This window comes from Aristolochia californica, unplaced genomic scaffold, assembly GCF_029961685.1.
Source record: "Aristolochia californica isolate CCGP_79_NKW_82.1479 unplaced genomic scaffold, dmAriCali1.0.hap1 SCAF_6, whole genome shotgun sequence".
NCBI lineage: Eukaryota > Viridiplantae > Streptophyta > Magnoliopsida > Piperales > Aristolochiaceae > Aristolochia > Aristolochia californica.
In genome coordinates this window covers 41825483-41837529 of record NW_027182257.1, presented here as the reverse complement: position 1 = coordinate 41837529, position 12047 = coordinate 41825483, and the positions used below count along the sequence as shown (strand labels likewise).

General features: G+C 41.6%; 2 protein-coding genes across 4 annotated transcripts; both read right to left on the bottom strand.

Annotated features, from left to right (window-relative positions):
• Positions 1-219: 219 nt before the first annotated feature.
• Positions 220-2059, bottom strand: LOC137934257 (methionine gamma-lyase-like). Its single transcript, XM_068778536.1, has 2 exons — positions 1221-2059; positions 220-982 (listed from the first exon to the last, which is right to left on the bottom strand). The coding sequence occupies exons 1-2, from the start codon at positions 1990-1992 to the stop codon at positions 405-407; spliced, it is 1350 nt and encodes a 449-aa protein (XP_068634637.1). The 5' UTR covers positions 1993-2059; the 3' UTR covers positions 220-404.
• Positions 2060-3258: 1199 nt separating this feature from the next.
• LOC137933894 (embryogenesis-associated protein EMB8-like) lies at positions 3259-11727 on the bottom strand. Of its 3 annotated transcripts, none has more exons than XM_068777989.1 (8): positions 11287-11727; positions 10962-11090; positions 10319-10450; positions 9693-9835; positions 9503-9600; positions 9329-9423; positions 3986-4039; positions 3259-3645 (listed from the first exon to the last, which is right to left on the bottom strand). In XM_068777989.1, exons 1-8 carry the CDS (start codon positions 11653-11655, stop codon positions 3436-3438), a joined length of 1230 nt encoding a protein of 409 aa, XP_068634090.1. In that variant the 5' UTR covers positions 11656-11727; the 3' UTR covers positions 3259-3435. The 3 variants fall into 3 exon arrangements, with proteins under 3 accessions (XP_068634090.1, XP_068634092.1, XP_068634093.1); XM_068777992.1 differs by having other exon boundaries at positions 3557-3645; positions 3986-4010; XM_068777991.1 differs by lacking the exon at positions 3986-4039.
• Between the last annotated feature and the right edge of the window lie 320 nt (positions 11728-12047).

Genomic DNA, 12047 nt, shown 5'->3' with positions numbered 1-12047 from the left:
TTATAAAGAGATGTATTTCCAGGATATGGAGGCATGGAGGAAGAGGCAGAGAAATACAAACCCACAGAACTTGGTTTGATTTCAACGGGTCTTATTTTTTTATAAAGAGATGCATTTCCAGGATATGGAAGCCATGCTGAGCGCCTTCTCGAATTGCCAAGTGGATTAAGAGACATTACAGAGTAAATTCGAGGATATTTCAGTAGATAAAGAGAATGATGGAGGAAGAAGAGGCAAAGAAATACAAACCCAAAGAACTAGGTTTGATTTCTCTGTGTCTTATTTGTTTACAGCTATTGCAGGTTTTCAATCGTATAAAGTGTACAGACTACAGGCACACACAAGCAACTTGTACAGCTTTCCCAACCCCTATTGACTTCAAATGGAAGGGTAAGAGAACAGGTTCAAATCTTAGTAATAAGACTGTCATCTTGCATCCTGCTGAGCGCCTTCTCGAACTGGCTCCACCTCTGTTCAAGCGTCCCATTATAACCAACCGACATCCTCACCAGACCCGGAGAAATCCCAGCGCGTTCCTTGTCTTTCGCGCTCAACTCGCTACTGGTACTGCTCCCAGAGCAAGACATGAGGGTCTCGTAGTAGCCCAAGCTAACGGCTATGAATCCGAACTCGACGGTGTTTTGGAGGAGGTGCATGAGGCGGTTGGCCCTCTCCTCCGTCTCCATGTCGAGGCAAAGAATGCCGCCGAAGCCGTAGCCGGGATTGGCCATGGACTTGAGGAGTTGGTGATGGGGGTGGTCCTCGAGGCCCGGGTAGATGACTTTGAGGCCGAGATTCTTCATTCGGGTGGCATAGACGAGGGCCCGGTGGCAGTGCTCCTTCATGCGGAGGCCCAGGTGGGGGAGCCGCTCCGAGATCTCGAAGGCCACTTTAGCATTCATTGTCGGGCCCAGAAGCATGATCGTCCCTTGCTGGAGGTCCATCATGGAGTTCACGAGACTCGCCGGGCCGCATATCGCTCCTGTAAGATGTCATTCATGAAATATATATAAAATAAGTGGCATCGAATGAAAGAGGGACACGTGTGAGCTACAGGCATAAAAACGTTGTGGAATACATGCACCAGTGCCTAGATAGAGGTGTCATGTCAAGAATCCACGATCGGGACTTGGACTAATCCGTTAACCGGATGTTCGCTTTTATTTCAGTGGTTATGGTGGGTCGGTTAGGCGTAAATAAGAGTCTGCAATGAAACGTACCGGCGATGATGTCCGCCCCGCCGCTGACATACTTGGTGATACTGTGCACGACGACGTCTGCGCCCAGCCTCGCCGGCGAGAGAACCATGGGCGCGAACGTGTTGTCCACCACCACCAACACGCCCCGCTCGTGAGCCACTGCGCTCAGCGCGGGAATATCCGCCACCGTTAGCGTCGGGTTCGACACGGACTCCAGGTACAGCAACTTGGTCACCCCCTCCTTGATCGCCTCTCGGACCGCCCCCGGATCGCCCACGTCCACGAAGGTGGTCGTGACGTTGCAAGCCCGCGGGAGGAAGTGGGCCAGCAGCGCGTGCGTGCCGCCGTACAGGCACCGTGATGCCACAACGTGTCCGCCGCTGCTGCAGAGCTGGAGCAACACGGAGGAGATGGCTGACATCCCGCTGGAGGTGCAGTAGGCCGCCTCGGTCCCCTCCAGGGCGGCCATCTGCCGCCCGAGGTTCAGGACCGTCGGGTTAAAGTGCCGGCTGTAGATGAAGAAATCACGGTCCGGACCCAGCTCGCCGGAGAACATCCGCCCCATGGTCTCCGGTTCCATCACGGTGAAGGTGGCCGAGGCTTCGATCGACATGTTGATGCCGCCGTGCTCGCCGAACTCGTGCCTGGCACTCGCCAGAGCTTGGGCCGGGTCCACGGGGCCCATGCGTTTCTTTGCGGGAGGGACGTCGTCATCGGGGTAATCGTACTCCTTCCGGTGGTGCTTCGCGGGCAAGTGACGCTCTGCGCGGCAGCGGTCTATCGTGTCCGCCATGGAAATCGGAACAAGGAAAGAAAGGGCGAAGGATGGGGAAACAGGGAGCGAGGGAGATAAAGAGGATCGGTGGCGAGAAGTGTGAGGAAGGGAAAGTGAATGGAGCCGTATTTATGGAAATAATTTGGACGGTTTTCTTGGATTTACTCCTAAAACTTGAAATGACGAAAAACCCCTCGTCTCGTGAACTTGTCCCGAATCTGCTATCTAGTTCATCTCATCTCAAGTTTTGGATCGGACCAGGAGATCCATGAACCAGAGCAGATCGATAGATCTTTGTCACGCTACCTACGGCGAAAATACCAATCTCCCGAAAAGGTTGGAAAAGTAAGACCTACAGTGGGTGGCGTCATCATTGGTAACGACTAAATCTCCGTAAAAAAATTATTCATTTTTATTTAATTACACATTAGAAAATTTAAATTATTCATTTTATTATTTTTTAGATTTTTTTTTTCCGTGCTTGGATTCGAGTCTTGACACCGACAGGATCTTTCTCCAAATCTCTGGCTGTCTTCCATGCTTACCAGAAAATGAACCGAACAAGCTGCCCCCGACGCCTCTATTCGCTCACGTCTCCCTTCCCGATCGTTCCTTTCATTATCGTTTCTCCAGTCTTTGGCACAAATTTGTGGCTGAAGATAATGAGACTCGTAGATCAATTTCGGATCTAATTTTTTGGATCAAAACTTGATTCATGAATTTGATGAGCAGACTCAACTCGAGTTAAGGGGATTCAATCATCAAGCCTGACCCTTAAATTTGATCCCAAATAGGAATGCTTACTGTTTAGTTTGAACAAAGATCTGAGGTGGAACTGTCATGGCATCCTCCATTTCCGTGCGAGTGAAGAATTGCCAAGTGACGAGGAAGATGATAATGTTGATAAACATAAAACGGAAAATAATGGTCTCCATCATCTCAAGTTCTTGATAAGGATGGAGATAAAAAACGTGGCCGACGAAAAGAAGACTAGTCGTCAAAGTGGATGAAGTAGGAGGCTGCCGAGAATCTTCGGATGCAAAATCCGTACTCTCATGCTTGCTGCGAATAAATTATTCTATTCTGTTCAAAAGAGAATTATGCTTGCTGCGGATGAATGATTCTCTTTTGAACAAACACAAGATTGTCCCCTCACCGCTCTCTCTCTCTCTCTCTCTCTCTCTCTCTCTCTCAGGGGTTGAGGTTCCAGTTTTTATACTTTTGGGTCTCAACTATATGCAGGTGGAGTTGAAGGGGATCCACCAGTCTCTTCAGATGAACTAATTGATTTGGTAGATTTCCCTCTATAAAGAACAAACGGCAAAAATGAATTTATACATGTTCATAAGGCAAATGACTAATTTATTTCACAAGCTTGTTTTCCCCTGCCTGCCCAAGTTGCGAGCCTGCAGGAAAAGGTTCGAATGGCTACAAAATGTAAATGGGTAATTCAACAGCTTGTTACACTTTCAGTTCGTGCAACTTGTCCATCGATTGCTGCGCACAGTCTAATTGCTTTTGAAAGGTGTCTTGTTTTTCTTTCTCAAGAAGTTCCAGGAAGTCCATCACTACAGGGTCCGTCCATGGAGCTCCGAATGGAGCTTCTTCCCCTGCGATCCAGCCAAGATGGCCACCTTTTGGAGTAACAATTAGTAAAACATTTGGGTTGTCCTGAAATGGAATTCAATTATCTCAGAAGCATGGGCAGTCAATAAAATAAAGTAACCAAACAAATAATCAGATAAAATTGACAGTCCTATAGATTATATACAATTGATTTAGAGCTGAACCAGATGAGTATTCAAACTAATATTGAAAGTAGGCTCACAAGTCCACATACAAACAGCAACACTAGAGTTGCTTCTTTCTCTCCAGTAGACTAAAGTTTCCCGTGCACCAGAAAAGTTACATTTAAATTATAGGTCCAAATACAATTAGAAAAAATATATAAGAGGAACATGTGGTCCTCAACAGATAAGTCAAAACTTTGGAATGTACAAAGAGACATTACCCTAATTTCTTCTCGAGGAATCCCCCTTGATGGTGCAATCGGATCATTAGAAGCCTATACGTCAATGTGACACCAGGAAACATGAAAAAGCAAAAAAAAAAAAAAAAAAAAACAAGCCAACTTGTAAATATTCACTTAAATAGATTAACCAGAGTATGAAAAGCTAGGCACTCTGTAAAGTGTGTTCTCTGGTTTCCCATTAAGGTGTTTAACCATGTATCATGGAAAAGGTATACATCAAGAAGTCCCAGCTTGTTAAAAAAATCCTGAATTCTTCTTGTCCAAGGTTGTGGTGAATATATCACCAATCTGATCAGCAGATGCTCTATTCATCAATACGTCACAGATGAAGTAACAATTAACTTCTACATGCTTAGTTCATTCATAGAATACAAGATTGCTAGCAATAATAATGGCAACCTAATCAATCGTTTACATGACGAGGATTGATTAAGTTTAGAAAATAACGAGGACATACCTGACATATGTGATGATGCACCAAAATCAGTTACCCATGTAGAAAGTGGACTCATATGCAAAGCAAACATACCTGAACTGGCTAGAGTAGCTTTAGCTGACTGAGTGGTTTGGACTACAGACACACAGAGGATGAAGTCAATTGGACCATCCTCTGGACTGATAGTTGAAGTTCATCAAGCGCACCATGCACAATGTTAATTACACGAGCTGTAGAAGTGTCACTACTATTAGGTGCACTAGAATTCACCCACGTGGTTTACCAAACTTGTCCCAGCACTTATATGAAAAATAGTTGGTATGTCAATGGTGTATGCACAGTCTATCACCTTTGCCCTCACCTCGGCCTCTACCGTGGCATGAACTATCTCGGCCCCGTCCTCTACTACCCTCTCCATGGCCACCAGCCTCAACACTTTTTTTTTCTTTCCTATCGTGTGATGTCACAATAGATTCTGCATGCCTGACTTTCTTAAAAGCATTAGGAAGTGAAGGCACATCATTCAAGGCAAGCAATTGTGCTTGGACTGCATTGTATTCGGGTCCCAATCCATCTAAAAACTTCACTACATAAATCTGTCCCTATTGCTTTGTAACCTCCTCCTCTTCAGTTGTAAAAGGGTGGTAGATGTTAATCTCCTATAACACGCTTTGCAGCTCACTATTTTTTTTTTTTTTTTTTTTGAGATTACACTTTGCAGCTCACTATTACAATTGACAACCATTTTGTCATCTCTTTCCAAACTAAATAATTTTGCATCTGACTCAAGATTCTTGAAAAATTACTCTCCTTGACATACGTTAACTCAAGGAAGTTCCAAATCTCCTTACCTGTTTCACAACTCAAGTAGCCACATCATCACCTAACTATCTTTAACTTCCCAATCATCAATTACTGAATTGAAGGATTATCTCTCAAATACTTAGTCTTTCGCTTGGCTTTAAGATAGATCCAAACTGACATGGACCAGCTTAAGTAATTTTGGCCATTCAATTTTTTAGTAGTAATGACAATAGTATCCTTCCCATCAAAAGTACCAGTCTCTCTAGCCAGTGTAAACACCTCCCCAAAGTCCATACTAAAATGGAGTTACTAGAGCGGAAAAATCCCCACAAAAAATCTCAATAAGATGATATGTAGGTTATGTGGGCCCCACACCATAACAATTAGGCAATAAAGAACACCAATTCAGTTGCAACTGTCCAATTCAAGGAGTAGAGACAATCGAGACCAAAATATCAAAACTTGTAAAAAAAAAAAAAAAAGGCTGATGTAAGCATTCAATAAGATGACGTAGGCAATAGACACAGACCCGATGATCTGTGTAGGTAGAATAGGGAAAAACCCAACAAATAGAACCCTCTAGGGACACAAACTGGACAGAGAACTGCTCATTTAGCAGTACAAACCATCAATCCTAAGGTTATGGCACAAAAGGAGAAAAAAAAGTTTGGTCTTTAGCCTCAACGAAAAGAACTCCTGAAATTTCCCTTTTTTGGAGTATATGAAAACTTAGGAACGAAGAGAGAGAGAGAGAGCACCTTAGAAACTCTTGCAATAGGATCTCAACGCTATGATGCCATGTAAAAATATAATTGTAGGAGAAAAGAAAAAGAAGAAGAATAAAGAGAACAGAGAAGAAAGAGAGGGAAAAGTAATGTAAAATATAAAATTGTAGGAGAAAAGAATAAGAAGGAGAATAATAAAGAGAACAAAGAGGAAAGAGAAGGAAAAGTGCGTAGGTTCTGCACTCATTGGGTCTTAAAAGCTGGACCCCTCTTCTATTTAATTAACTTCAAGTGATAGTTTAACAAAGTTAAAAGATTCCCCTCACAACTTAAACCCTCATAACTCACCCAATACAACTTAGAATCTTATCAAACTTGAACCTTATGTTTCTTGTAAAGTTGGGTCCATGGCCTATGCCAAAATGACTAGCCACCTTAGGAAACCTTTTTCCCAACTAATAAACTCAAGATCTTTGATCTCACTAATCCATGTGAGAATATTCTTTAACACTCCCCCTCACGTGTAAGCCCTCTGGGCTCTTACGTGTGGATAATTTGGGTGGAGGCTCACATATGAGTACCTGCTCTGATACCATGTGAAGTTGGGTCCAAGGCCTATGCCAATATGACTAGCCACCTTAGGAAACCTTTTTCCCAACTAATAAACTCAAGATTTTTGATCTCACTAATCCGTATGGGACTATTCTTTAACATTTCTAACAAGATGCCCAATTTACTGCTGCTTCTAGAGGTGTATATTAGAAGAGTGAAATAACAAAAATACCCTTACATGAACTCCAACAAATATGTACATGAATGTATAATTGCATCCATCTCCATATGGGATCACATCAAGGTGATCAAACAACAAAAAGCAATTCAACACAAAATAAAAGATAGAATTGTCCGATAAGATTCCTAGAAAATACAGGCAAAAAAAACTAATCTCTAAAGGTGCCACTATAAGAAAAGTTTTCGATGTCAATGGATGGACCAATAAATGGGTGACATGGATGAAAGTCGACTAGAAATATTTAGAAAGGAAAAAAAAAGATTAAAAGAAACTACTAATGGACCTGGCATATCTGAGAACAGAGCAAAATCCTTTGCAACCCCAAAATAGTTGGTACCCAAGACAAGCCTTTGATGATGATCTGGAGATGTCCTTGTTGGCTAAGAGGTCAAACTCGAGTTAACTGAAATCAGCAATCAGGATTGACATAGATGTATGTTTATGTGAAATCCATGCTTGTATACAGGCCAGCCAGAATCAGTGATTCTTAGGCTGATATTTACCCTGAAGATAACATTCACAAAGACAAGACCCATAAGTAAGAAGCTCCTGACACACCTTGTAACCCTTGCCTCCCTTTAGAGCAGCCCCGCTATACAATACGTCTTCGGCACTATATACAAGCACAAATATTTTCCTTTGAATCGAATGCAAACTTCCTACATCATTTCACGCACATCTATGGTTTGCCACTTGCACTTCATGAAATCCCAGTCACCACATTTATTTGTGGCAATACTGTCACATCCATAGCCTCCATGGGTACTTAAATTGGTTTGAATAATGGACTTATTTCAGTCTAGATTATATTTTCCTAACTGAGCAAGGGTACAAAAAGGACAAATAGTATGATGGGAAGCTCCATGAGACTAAATGTAGCTCAGACGTTCTCCCAACTAAAGAGCACAGAAGTTTTTCCATGGGGACAATGGTTCATTGAAGGCCTATCACCAGTCAGCTACAACAATTGTGAAGTTGGGTCCAAGGCCTATCCCAAAATGACTTAGCCACCTTAGGAAATCTCTTTCTCAACTAATAAACTCAACATATTTGTTCTCACTAATCTATGTGGGACTATTCCTTAACAGAAATAATCTGACCAGCACTGATATAATTCCGTTCTAGAATGATACAAGCCCATCAAATAATGGGTAAAAGCCCAATGCAGCTTCCAAGGTGCCAACAAGCTGAGTCGACTTAAAGCAGAAGCATCCTGTGTCATTTGCATACTGCGATGTTGAATATAATGACATCCATTTATTAATTCAAAAAAATGCTATTGGATATATCATATGCAATTAATTGTTGTAACTTGAACAAAACAACTGGATTTTCTTCAGGCCTTCCTTATTGAAGATGTTGCTGATTTGAAACTGCCAACCATCCTACACCATCTCTACGACAGTAAAAATATTAACTTGACACTAATAACGTTCATGCTAATACTTTCTCACTTCAAATACAAGATGTCACGAGTTTCAAGAAGCTAATATTTATTCTTTTACCACAGTGAGACTTGAACCCAAGACCTCACACCAATACTTCCATCTCCCCATGTGAAGATCGAGTAAAAGGCCCAATCTGCTTGTAAAACTGACCACAATGATAAAGGATTTTTCTCTGGAACACTCTGATTAGGGACATTTTTGAAACATAAAGTTTCAAGCAGATAGAATTGTTTCATCAGCATCATTTTAAGGGCATGGATTTTTTTTATTTTTTTTAACTTCCTTATTTTGGTTATAAGTTGGTAGTGCTGCTGTCAGCAACCAAGACCTCTCAGTAATCAAAAGTCTGTGTGCCACTGGATCTAGGGCTCAAAGCCCACCAAATTCGGATTTCTGTGACCAACGTGGAGTCCATCAAGCCTCAAGTTTCCAGGCCATCTGGAATCGAAATTTGACAGAGTACCAGGCAGTCATGCTGTCTGTAGGGCGAAAATTTTCTGTTTCTGGCTCCTTAATCCTTTTCAAACAGAATTGATTCATATAAAGCAATTGGAAGTGTTACAGCAGAGCTGAGAGAGCATCACTTCTGACTACTTAGTCTTGAGGAGTTATACCAAAGTTTTCCTACACTACAAGCATCCTTACATCCTTAGTACTGCTAACTGGGAAGCAACTAACTCTTTAATGAGGGAGCAAGCCAGTTTCTCATCCAAATCAGTCACTTGGGTTTAGGCCAAATTGCCTTTATTAAATTCTAATCCTTGATCCAGTTTCTGCAATTGGTTCTTTGGTGTTCAGAATCTGCTAGTACCCTCACCAAAAGTTTCAAAAGACATACAAAAAATTTCAGAACAATAAGAAAAAAAAACCAACATTAAATATCATATATTTCCAAAAATAATCATATTTTTTAGAGTATGTGAGAAAATAAGCAGAAACTTCCTAAACCCACGCCAAGTAATTAAAATAACAACATTATCACAAGTAAAATATCAGTCACACCAAGTAATTACAATAACTAAACTATCTCAAGAAAAATATCAGTTATCTATATTATAGCTAAATTTTGAGAATAGTAAGTCAGGACCAAAAGTACAGAAGATGAAGAATTATTACCTGTATACATAATAAAGGTATCTGAACTTCTTTTATGGAGTTTGAGCTGCTTGAGTTAGTGTAATAATCATCAACTGACTTAAAACCAAAAGAAACTGCAAGGATTCACTTAAGATGCTCTTAGGACATCATAACCAATGCTATACAAGACAGTTCAAAGATGTTTTGCATTACCCCGTGTCAATCCATCGTCAAAGTCTCGAACAGATTTAGCATTAGCTGCCAATGGGATATTATAATCACCACCAATGTCTTCAAATAAGAGTGCATGCCTGAAGATGATTAGAAGTGCTATAAAAACATGAGAAAGTGCTTAAATAACTCTTAGACCAGAGCTTAAAACAACTGAGAGCTAAAATGTTACTTCTTGAAAATTCTGCGGAGAGCCCCAGCAAGAGCCCGGTCATAAATAATATTGAAACCTTTACGAAAATCGTCATCGGCAATTACTAAATTGAAAGGATTACAAAGGGAAACTGCCCCAGAAAGAACACAATTGTGAGACTCCTGTAATAAAGAAAAAAAGTGATCAGAGTGACAAAACATATAGCCTTCACCATCAAATATTTAGCATGTCTCACTACCCATTCGTATTAAATTTACAAATTAAGATTAAAGAAAGAAGTCTGAAGACGAGCTCAACTGCACACACCCTACAACTCTCAAAGGAACTGAACTGAAATCATCTTAGAATGGTCAAAGTATTGGACACACTGAATTTCAGTAACCAGAGAAAGGAGGTGCTAAACAATTTGGAAATTGACAGCACATATTGGTTAGGAAGGTCAGTTGTAACCATAAGGCTGAGTAGTCTGGTCAGTTAACAGCCTAAATGAACACACTTTGGTGTTTTCCTACTTCTTACAGCTGAAAAGTGTAGAGTTGTGCCTTTTGCAGCATAAGACATGACTTATACTGTAATCAGGGTATGAATCATGTTACTTTCATCACATAATCTCAAAAATCCAAAAAGCAGAGAGCTCATTATACCTGAGCCAAGTATTGAATGAGAATGTTTGCTCCCAGAGACCAACCAATTGCATATAAATTTGATTCAGGAAAGCAAGATTTGACGTATTTCACAACCTGGGAAAGATCCTTGGTGAATGAAGCCGAATAAAACTGCAAATGACAATGGCCCATTAGAATAATATGGAGGAAATGGCCAACAAAAAATTCAAGAAATATATACAAATTATTTGCATATTAATCTACTATATATTACTCTACGAGTGACATTTAGCCACCCTTTGACTTGTCAGGGTTAATGTTTCGAGTACATATAGCTTAAGGAAACCCTTCATGTCCCTTTGTTTTGGTTCCCAATAAATATCCATCCAACGATTATAAGTTGCCTTCCCCATTCCTTGAAATAGTTGGCTTGCGTCTTACCTAAAAAGTAAAAAAAAAAAATATACTGAAGAAGATGAAGAATATAAGTTTTTGCAAATCTCTGCAACAAAATCGGGCAAAGGAACTTGTAAAGAATCTAATAGGAAACTAGCCCGTTCTATGGAAAAACTTCTTCAGCTCAGCCAAGTCAATACGAAAATTTCTGAGTTGTCTACCTAATTTTGCAGTTCCCTTTTGCAGTGAAAAAGGTAAAACACAACCGAAGCAGTTGAAGTTATACCTGAGGGGTAGTGACTGGACTATGCCCGCAACCACGGCTATTGAAGACGACAACCCGCCATCCCTTCTTGCTCGCTCTGACGAGCATGTGTCTGACATAAGTGTCATCACTCCCTCCCGTGAGACCTGGCTGCGCACATTTGTGTCACATACTCGAAAATCCCTAAAACAATGAGCTCGCAGGGCTACTATTGTTAAAACATAAATGCAGTAAACCCAGTTATCTACCGCCTTTTCTGTCCAAACTACAACTAATCATAAAAAGCCACAATTTCTGAAGCACTAGTCAATCGACTGAAAGAAGCAACTGAAGTAAAAATGTAAACCAGTAGAATAAGCGTCGGGGAATCGGGTCGCAAGCGAGCGACATCCCCAGAAACCCAGTCGAGTGCTACCGCACCGCCGTCCTCAGTTCGCAGACACTCTCGCCGGAGGCTAACATCAGGGAGGGACCTGAATAAAGCAGCAAAGATGGTCTCAACATGGCAATTCCACGCGAGAACCGGAAATGGCCGATACGGTTGTTGGAGACTCGCGAAGCGAGTGAGGAGAGACTTGCTGGCGCCGATGATCTCCAGCGATAGCAGCGGCGGGACGGCGTCTGTCCGGTGGTCAGAAGCTGCGGCACAGGCGGAGAACTGCCGCCGAGTGGCAAAGGTTGGAAGCTTTGGAGGCGAAGAGAGGAGCCTGGCCATTCCTGATTGAGGAAAAGGATACGTTTCCTTGGCAGTGGCCAATTGGGTCTGGCGTCAAGCAGGAGTAATATTAAGGAGCTGCTTGCTAGCTTCGTTGCTATTCGGTTACCACATAAGAATAGCGAGCCAGGTAACACCACGTCACTTAGCTGCACTTGGTGCAACCGTCTCTCTCCCTTCTTTAAGATGGGGCTGAGTACATTTTAGGCCCCATTAGTGAATTCTCGAAGTGAAAGTGAAAATACTTTTCACTAGTTAAAATAACCCTTAGTGTACACTAGAAGTAGCAAATGAGTGAATTATAATGCAAGTGAAAGTGAATTATAGTGGACTCTGAAAGTGAAAGTACATTCACTAGTGAAAATAAGCCAAAATCTATTAGTGTGCACGGT

Excerpts from the sequence above, each read along its gene's own strand:
- LOC137934257 (XM_068778536.1), bottom strand. The coding sequence starts at position 1,992 with ATGGCGGACACGATAGACCGCTGCCGCGCAGAGCGTCACTTGCCCGCG. Across the intron at positions 983-1,220 it reads CGGGGCGGACATCATCGCCG|GAGCGATATGCGGCCCGGCG; the intron begins GTACGTTTCATT and ends GACATCTTACAG.
- LOC137933894 (XM_068777989.1), bottom strand. The coding sequence starts at position 11,655 with ATGGCCAGGCTCCTCTCTTCGCCTCCAAAGCTTCCAACCTTTGCCACT. Across the intron at positions 10,451-10,961 it reads GTCCAGTCACTACCCCTCAG|TTTTATTCGGCTTCATTCAC; the intron begins GTATAACTTCAA and ends TGTCATTTGCAG. Across the intron at positions 4,040-9,328 it reads TACCTTTATTATGTATACAG|GCTTCTAATGATCCGATTGC; the intron begins GTAATAATTCTT and ends ATTGACGTATAG.